The sequence below is a fragment of the Galeopterus variegatus genome, unplaced genomic scaffold (assembly GCF_000696425.1).
Source record: "Galeopterus variegatus unplaced genomic scaffold, G_variegatus-3.0.2 Scaffold899, whole genome shotgun sequence".
NCBI lineage: Eukaryota > Metazoa > Chordata > Mammalia > Dermoptera > Cynocephalidae > Galeopterus > Galeopterus variegatus.
Genome location: NW_007727010.1, coordinates 251,811 through 261,478, shown reverse-complemented (window position 1 = coordinate 261,478; position 9,668 = coordinate 251,811). Strand labels below are relative to the sequence as shown.

At 40.4% G+C, this 9,668-nt stretch overlaps 1 protein-coding gene across 1 annotated transcript in view; it reads left to right on the top strand.

The window, feature by feature from the left end:
• Window positions 1–1,439: 1,439 nt before the first annotated feature.
• The window catches only part of TCP11L1 (t-complex 11, testis-specific-like 1), a 31,341-nt gene continuing 23,112 nt past the window's right edge, over window positions 1,440–9,668 (top strand). Inside the window, exons 1-2 of the mRNA XM_008573297.1 lie at window positions 1,440–1,638; window positions 3,612–3,798. Of these exons, the coding sequence (XP_008571519.1) occupies window positions 3,636–3,798 (163 nt within the window). The 5' untranslated portion in view covers window positions 1,440–1,638; window positions 3,612–3,635. The remainder of the gene's footprint in view (window positions 1,639–3,611; window positions 3,799–9,668) is intronic.

The window sequence follows — 9,668 nt, the reverse complement described above, 5'->3', positions numbered from 1 at the left end:
CTCTTCTCACCGCCGACGTGCAGCGGCCACTCGGATAAAGAGATGACTCTCAAAAGCCAAACCGAGTCTGTGCCATTCAGTGAGACGCGGCTGTCCAGATGGTGGGCATGACTTTAACAGCCATAAGAGGGAAGGGGAATAAACTTTATGTAACTACAAAGATGATGGAATATTTAAATTTAAAAACCGGGGGGGAGGGGAAGGTTTTGCATGCAGTTGTTTCCAGGAAGGCTTTTCCTTTCCCTTCACTTGACTGACTCCGCGCCTTCCCTTCCTCGGTTTCCTCTCGCGTCTCCAGCCCTGGCCTCGGCACCCCCGCGGCTGACCCTGGCGGCGCTTCTCGCCTTTCCGTACGGCAACATGGCGCCACCCAGCGTGGGGCGGGCGAGTCCCAGCTCTGAGCCACTGACCGCTAAGCCCCCTCGGCGGCCAGCTGGCCGCGCCTCCGTCTTTCCGTACGGAAGTATGGCTCCACCCAGCTCTGAGCCACCCCTTAGTGAGCCCCCTCGGCAAGCAGGGGACAGAGCCGCCCACTTTTCCGTACGAAAACATGGCGCCGCCCTGCGTTGGGCAGGCGCCTCCCGTCTAGGAGCCGCCGGCCCCTTCCAGACGCTGAGGAGTCGCTGCTCTGGCCGCTGCCCACCGGAGCCGCGCAGGGAGGACCGCCTGCGGCGCGGCAAGGGATGCGGCCTCGGCGGGGCAGAGGCTGAGCCGGCCCTGCCCGCGGCGCACTGCTCCCGCCTCCTCCGCTGCGCCCGCCCCGCCTGACTCACGGCGGGAGCGGCAGGAGGGAGAACGCCGACTCCGCGGCAGGTGAGGGGAGCGGGCGCGCAGGCCGGCGGGGCCCCCACGGGAGGCGCGAGGTCGGACTCACAGGCATGTCTTCGCCTTTTCTCACCGGGTCGGGTCCCGGTGATGTCGGGAGGAAGAGGCAAGCGCCGCGGGCGGGTTGAGGCCCACCCCTCGAGGCCGCCCTCCGGGCGCGACCCGCTGCCATCGCTTGTCCCCGGCTCTGCCACTCCCTCGCCGGCCCGAACAGTTGTTTACAACGGAATCTGGACGCCGGGAGGCAGTGGCACTGAGTGCCAGAGGAGGTGATTCCCGGCGCCGGAGGCCAGAAGGACTCCTTGTGTTGGGAAGTCGCCTGTGCCCAGTTTAAGCCCGCGTGCAGCTCCGACAGGTGACGGTCCTCACGGCAAGTGCGAGAATCGTCCCCGCCTCGGTTCCCTGTTAGGCGTCGTAGGGGTTGATGATTGTTGAATGAATGAGCGCGCTGTAAGCGATTACATGGCTCCTGGCTGCACCCTGTGGCCCTTTAATTACAGCTACCGTTGGTGGAAAAGCCTGTTGTGTGCCAGCCTCTGTTATGCACAATCTCTCGTTTAATCTTCCCCCAAACCGAGGAGGTAGATGGCTCCATTTTACAGACGAGGAAACTGAACTTACAAGCTGGTGAAGAGCCAGAACTGGGCCCCAGTATGTCGGACCAACGCCCAGCCCTCCCGAATACACTGATGTCATAGCGATGACACAGGAATTCATCTCTGTCAACAGCTATTTAGCGGGCGTCTGTGTTGGGGACATACTGCTACGTATGGAGCCAGGTTGGGCCTGGCACTTCACAAGTTCAAACTCTAGGTGAAGAGTTTTAAAAAAATAAAAACTAGCACTTTTACCATCTGGCCTCAACCCATCTTTCCATCTTCCTCACCTGCCACTCAGTCTTCTCATTTTCGCGTGCCTTGGCTTGTGCCCTCTGTGTGAAATGCTCCCCCTTTCTCTTTCTCCCCAGTCCAGACATTTTTTTAAGTTGGATGAAATCCTACTCCTTTCAAAGATCAGATCAAATGTCATCTTTTCTGGGAGGGTTTTCCTAGCCTCCTCCTAGGCAGATTTAGTCTCCCTCTCCCGGTATTCCCTGAGCACTTTCATAATGCCACTAATGATAAATTTCGTTAATGTTCCTTGTAAACGTGTTTGTCTTCCCCTCGAGATTATGTATTTTCATCTTTCGATTCCTAATAAATAAGCATATTTTGAATTGAATTTAGACAGTGACGAATGCCAAATGTCTAGTAACCAGCCCTATAGGAGTTCAGAGAAAAGTGCAAACACTGGTTGCATGGGCAGGGAAGTGTTCTGGAAGGTGGTGAGACTTGAGCTGAATTTCAAAAGGATGGGGTTAGTTTACTAAGCTGAGCCCTAGAGACCAGAAATCCTCCCTTTCCTCCTCACGGCACAGAATGAATTACTTCATCTTTTCTGGCTCCTTCTCAGCATGTGAAGAGGATAAAATTAGAAGTATTTTTGTCCTTTACATAGAATATGCTGGTAATGTTATCCTTTGAATCTTGAAGCATTTCAAACCCTAAGAGGATTCAGGACAGAGAGGAGCTGGGTGGCTGGAGTGGGGTGTTGAAAGGTAAAGTAGGATTAGAAAGAAGAAATACATTAAAACAACCTTCATATTAATAACACAGGCCTAAAAATTTCAATTCCAGTAACTTTATTCTGTTGAATGGAGGTCTCTGAAATTTCAGATATTTATATTAAGTGAAAGAAACACTGGCCAGTTAGCTCAGCTGGTTAGAGCTGCAGCCTTATAACACCAAGGTCAAGGGCTGGGATCCCCATACCAACCAGCCCCCCCCCCCAACAAATTCATCTCCTCTCCCTAATGTGTAGAAGACGGTCTGCCAAACCTCCCTAAATACAGTTGACATTTTTTTTGATCCCGTCATTACCTTCCACCTTCCATATGTTTAATAAAGTCTAGTGTTTAGGAAAAGGTTTTGTAATCTTCAAGTGCAAATGGTATAAATGTTAATTATTTTCAGTAAATGCAGAAACATTGTGTCTTTCTTCTCCCTTAATTAGAAACACCCCAGGAATATAGAACCCTAAGGGAGAAAAATCTTGATAAAAACTTTTAGTGTAATTAAAAGAGACCTTTATTGACTGGCCAAAACCAAAATGTCAAGTTTTATTTCTATTCTGATACTAACTAATAAAATGAAAACCCCACCTACCCTCATACATTATGATTCTTTGCAACTTCCTACTTTACTTACTATCTTTTCCTACTGACTGGCAAGGAGGTAGTAAAAATATTTGCCCCACACGTTCCTCTTAAACACTTCATCTGTCATCTATCAGGGAATCAACTCCTCAGCCCAGTGTATTCACTTGGAAGCCTGATTAAAAGCATAATTTCCAAGATGTTTTCCTATCAGCTCTTAGGAGTGAAAGTAAAGAATTTAAGATAGAATTAGTCTCTTTCATTAAAATAGAAGCAGGCAGTTTATAGTGTTGTCTTCTAATAGTTTAAGGCCCTGTGTCCTTGTGACATGGTACTCAGGAGTGCAACAAAAATATTCCAACTTATTACTATCTGAGGTTCATAAATTTGGTAAATTACAAGTGTCATTTTACAAGTATCTGTTTAATGATTGAAGGAGAATATTATAGCTGGGTAACATCTTAGCAAGCCCATTTATTTTATACAGAAGAAAACAAACCCAAAGAGATTAAATGATTTGCCCAGAGTCACACTGCTAGTAGTGAGTGACAGAGCTAGAATACTTTTGATTAATTTTTTTTTTCTTTCCTAGGAAAGTAAATAAACTTAATTGAGAATGTCTGAAAACCTTGACAAATCCAATATAAACGAAGCAGGAAAATCAAAATCAAATGATTCTGAGCAAAACCTTGAAGATGCTGTGGAAGGTTCTGATGAAGCTTTACAGGAAAAAACAAAGTTGGGCTCTCCCAGCCCCCAAAGAGTGCAAAGACCTCACTGTAAGCAAATTTGACTTTGATTAGAAGCAATATTATCATTTTTCTAAGATGATATTTTTATTAGGCTTCCTTGTGAATGTGGCCCTGAGCTAGGTTCTAATATGATAACATTGCCAATAATTAGCACTTAAGAATAGCAGCAATGTCTCAACTGGCAGCCTAGTTATTTGTGGGTTTTCAATTGTATGAGAAATTAAAATTTTAGAATAGTATCCAGAATGTTCCTGTGTCTTTCCGCAGCCTCAGTGGCATTCCAGTTTCTCTGAAGTGCTCTGAGAAATAGGAGGGTGGGGTCCAAATTACAGTTTTAATTGAAAGAGTGTTTGAAAAGTTTGAGGCTAGTTCCAGCCAGGACTGTGCTTGTACAGGTTTTTTAAAAAAAGTGAGTTCACCACACCCTAACTCCATTGCCTGGGGGCTTAGTTCCCACGAGGATGAGGGGTTTCAGTTTGCTGAATGTGTATGGTGAAGTCATTTCAGATTTCTGGCAAGGAGCAAGCTTCCTAGATGAAATGGGTGGCGACTTTTACACATATTCCTAGCAGTTGCCCCAACCCATGTCTTTTATTAAGAATACTTAAGCTTTTTGAAGTAAATCCAAAAATAAAAGTTTTAAGAGGAAGTGTCATAGTCTAAGAATGTCAGTGTTGATGTTATCTCTTTAAAGTGTAGGTGATCAGTAATTCTACATATTTGGAAGAAGTACAGACATTTTGGGGTTTTGAGGAATGTTTCTTCTAAAATGATCAAAGCCCTTCCAAGGTAATTTATTAGACAACCTTATATTCTTATAGCAGACACTAGTGGACCCCATTTTATATGGTTTATTATCACATAGATTTTGATGAGTAAACTACTAGGTCAAACTGTGTCCAGGGAAACATGCTGTTAATAGCACAGTCTGTCGTGCATGAATTAGACCTTGTGTCCAATATGTATAGTTAGAAAGCTTCTATTTTTCCATTTCTAAAATGAAGAAAATACACCTATCTCTTAGGGTGGTTGTAAAGATTAAATGAATTCATGTAAAGCACTTAGTGCTTGGCACATAATAAATGCTCAATGGACTGTTGTTACTATTGTTGCTAACAGTTATATGTTGCTTTTAAAGATGCAGGATTGATTGCTGTGGTGTGGATGTATATGGCTGACATGATAGTTTCATTACCCACAGTTTCTGATAAAGGGGGACTTTTGGTTTAGGTCTTCAGTTATTTTTTGATTGATGGCCTGCCTTTGACATCCTGTCAGTCTGATGGCATGAATCCAAATTAGTGTCAAACCAGTACTAGCCTACATCATCTGAAGTTATGTGTAGTTATGTGTTAAGGCAAGAGTACTTATCTTGGAACCTGTGATCAAGTTTTAGGGAATCCAGGGACAGCCAAGAAAGTACACCAACACTTGTATGTATATGCATTTTTCTAGGAAGAAAGTCATGGGAGCTTTCACTAAATTATCATAGAGGTTCATACCAAAATAAGATTTAAAATTGATGCCCTAAGATATTCTTTTTGGCATCCTTGCTATTTCTCCTTGTAGTAATAGGTACAGGGCTGTGAACCCAAAAGGTGAAGCTAAGAGCCTATCATTTGGGGACCAGGTGAGGAGGCATCATTGCCCAAATAGAGCATAAATAAGAATTTATGAAATATAAAATTAACCATCTGCAGACATTTCTCTCAAATTGTGTAAATGTGTAGCTGCCAAGTTTTTAGTAACTCTAAAATCATATGTGGAATTCTACAAGTTAAAGTGTGAATAGCAAAAAGATAATGTTTATTCTTGCAAATTACAACACAGAGTAATATCGTAAGGGTGGAATTGTTATTGATAACTGATAAAGAATACTGAAAAAGGAAAAATGGCTGGCTTGTAGGAACTGGTTGACACTAATCTGAGGCAGGATTTGATCCTAAAAGATGATCTGTTCTTTAAACATAGAGATCGTTGGAGTAAGGATCAGTCAGCTGTAACATAATGTTTGCTCTAAGATCCTCTACTTCCATATACTTTAATTCTTTACTCACAAAGCACCTTCTGCTCTAGCATTTAATCACCTCGTTGACCAGTAAAAGATGCCATATTCAGATGATAAAGATCAATTGTTATTCCAGTTAATATTTCCCATTTAGTATTTTGGTTTATTAAATACAGTTCTTGTGAGTTTAATTAGTAGATCCCAGTCATCTTTAGGTGAATGGATGACACTGAGTTCTTACATTTCCAAAGCTCACAACTAGACTTTGGATCATGGTGTCTGTATATTCAGTCAATCTAATATTTATTGAGTGCATACTGTGTATCAGGGATCCTTTAGTGAACCAGGTACATATGGTCTTTGTCCCCATGGACAGTCTAGTGAGGAAAGCAAATTCACAAGTAATTTCTATCAGGTGTAATAAGTTCTACGGATAACCTTTACCCCTGCTTTACTATACTCACTCTACAGTTGCCATCTGCCCTCATACATGTCCATTCATTTATATGACTAGAAGCATCTCTTTAGAGTGTGTAGACTTCTCAGATCCCAGGGCGCCTTAGTAAAGAAAGGTAGAGAGTACAACCATTCTAAATTAGAACTTTATTTATTTTGGGCCGGCCCGTGGCTCACTCGGGTGAGTGCGGTGCTGATAACACCAAGGCCCCGGGTTCGGATCCCACATAGGGATGGCCGGTTCGCTCACTGGCTGAGCATGGTGCTGACAACACCAAGCCAAGGGTTAAGATCCCCTTACCGGTCATCTTTTAAAAAAAAAAAAAACTTTATTTATTTTGGAATCTGTCTGCCAGCCTCCTAAAGGGCATTTTTAACTTAATGTGGTTTTCAGTTCCTCTAACAGGGTTTTAGTTATAAAAATGATGTAACAGAATTTAGCAAGAGCTTTAGCTTTATATCACATAATAATATAAACTCCAGGTAAGATATATGTAACCTTACCATTTTTCATGACTCTTATTATAACTCAGGTTCTCTTCACAGGCGGAGGTGAAGCCCATTTGTCCACCAAATTGCATCTTTATAAGTTCTCATTAATGGGCCGGCCTGTGACTCACTCAGGAGAGTGTGGTGCTGATAACACCAAGGCCACGGGTTCAGATCCCTATATAGGGATGGCCAGTTCGCTCACTTGGGAGAGCGCAGTGCTGACAACATCAAGCTAAGGGTTAAGATCCCCTTACCGGTCATCTTTAAAAAAAAAAAGTTCTCATTAATGAAATTGGTAAATTTGAGAACTCTCAACAAACAAACCCACAACCCTATAATTTGTATGCAATGAATAATTCCTTTGTATGTAGAGCTGTAACATATCCTGATCATATCTTAGAATTGTAACTTTTCACTTTCTTGATCAGTACCCTACATTAATAAGTCTGATTTTAAGTAGTTTCTAACTTGGACAGCTCCTGAAAACTTTATTCTTCCTGGTTGTCTAATACTGTCAGCATTTGGTACAAGCTGTTCTGTCCCAAGTATGCCCAAAACACTGAGAACATTCCTGCCTGGAATTTGGAAGATTCTCATCTTTCAAAGAACATCCTTTAGTCTTATTATCTTCTTTTTGCATATGGGGAAACGTATGACTTGCTCAAGGTTTAGATGACTTGTTCAAGGTCATACTCAACAGAGCCTAGAGGAAGCCAAATTTCTTCCTGATTTGCTTTGTTTACTGTGTTTCATAACTAGGCGGTATACTAACATTATCTGTCATTACCCAGATGCCAAAAAATTGTTGAAAAATAGCAAATTTACTAAGAGAACGTGGTGTGTTTTTGTTATTTTCATAAATTTAAGTTAAGACTTTGATTATTTCTGCAAAACTAAGATTTAAAAAAGCCCTGATGGCAGTCTCTGAATTCCTTTTTAAAAGATAAGAACTTGGTGGAGTTTAATACCTCCCAATGCTTCATATTGATATACCCACTGTGGAAGTTCCATTTTTTCATTACTGGTAATAGAAAATACGAGCTTGAAGAAATTCAATAATCAGTATATATACTATAGCAAATCCCTACTGAGTTCCTTAGAACTTTAAAATCAATTTTATTGAGGTATAATTTATATATAATAAAATAAACCAATTTTAAGTATACAACTGATAACTTTTAACAAATACATTTACAGTTGTGTGACTACCACCACAATTATGAGTTGCCAGAACATTGCCATCACCCCCAAAGTCCCTTGTACCCCTTGTCAGTGAATTTTTCCCCCTACCCTTAGCAACTACTGATATGCTGTCACTATAATCTTGCCCTTTGTATAATTTCAAATAAATGGAATCATACTTAACATCGTCTTTTGTATCTGACTTTCACTTGGGATAATGCTTTTGAGATTCATCCATATTTTTGCATTTATCAGTAGTTCTTTTTTGTTGCTGAGTAGTATTTCATTGTATGGTTATACTACAATTTGTTTATCCATTCTGCAGTTGATAGACATTTGGGTTAGCTTCAGGTTTTGGCTGTTATGAATAAAGCTTCTATTAACATTTGAGTATAAATCTTCGCATGGCCATATATTTTCAGTTTTCTCAGATAAAGACCTAGGAGTGGGGTTGCTGGGTCATGTGGTAAGTACATGTTTTACTTTATAAGAAACCACCAGACTAGTTTCCAAAAGTGATTGTATCATTTTATATTCCCACCACCCATGTATGAAAGTTCCAGATACTCCATATCTGTGCCAACACAGTCTTTTTAATTTTGGCCATTCTAGTGGATATGTAGTGGTATCTCACTGTGGCTTTAATTCATTTCCCTAATGATTAATGATGTTAAAGATCTTTTCATGCACTTACTGGCCACTTATATATCTTCTTTGGAGAAATGTTTGTTCAAATCTTTTGCCTGTTTTTTATTGGTTTTGTTTATCTTCTGTTATTGAGTTGTAAGAGTTCTTTACATATTCTGGATACAGGTCCTTTATCAGATATATGTTTTGCAATTATTTTCTCCTATTCTGTGGCATGCCTTTTCATTTCCCTAATAGAGTCTTTCAAAAATAAAAAGTTCTAAATTTTGAAAAAGTTCAAATTATCATTCTTTTACATATAGATATATAGTTGTTCTAGCACTATTTGATAAAAAAAAAACTATCCTTGCCTTATTGACCATATATGTATACATATGTACATATTTGTGTGTATCTGTGTGTTTGTGTTTGTATATATACACATACACATTTACATATACATATTTATACACATGTACATATACATATATATATATCAGTCTATTTCTGGATTCTCTGCACTGTTCAATTGATATGTGTATCTATTCGTATGTCAAAAACACACCATCTTGACTATTATAGTTTTGTTGTGAGTCTTGAAATCAATTAGTGTAAATCCTCCAACTTTATTCTTCTTTTTCAAAATAGTTTTGGCTTTTGTAGGTCTTTTGCATTTCCATTTAAATTTTAGAATCAGTTTGGCAATTTCAACAAAAAAGCCTGCTGGGATTTTGATAGGGATTGTGTTTAATCAATAGATTGATTTGGGGGTAATTAACATGTGAATGGTATTGAGAATTGAAAAGATATATCTAGGCTTTGCCTTGATTTTGTATATTTATTATATTTTACCAATATCCATAAAGCCAGTTTTATTCATTCATTCATTCATTCTGTATTCTTATTAGTATTCTCTGGAATTGCTGAGAAGAATAATTTTGTGAGGAAGGATTTTGAGTGTTTTCCCAACTTCCCCTTATATGACCAAATAAAGATTTTTACCAGACAGGATATGACCAGCTCTTGGATTTGGTTCCCTTTTCTTTTTTTTTTTTTTTTTTTGGTGGGAAAAAGGGTAAAAGAAGGGAAATGACTAACCTAAGATCTTTATAACTATTAACCCCTGTGCAAA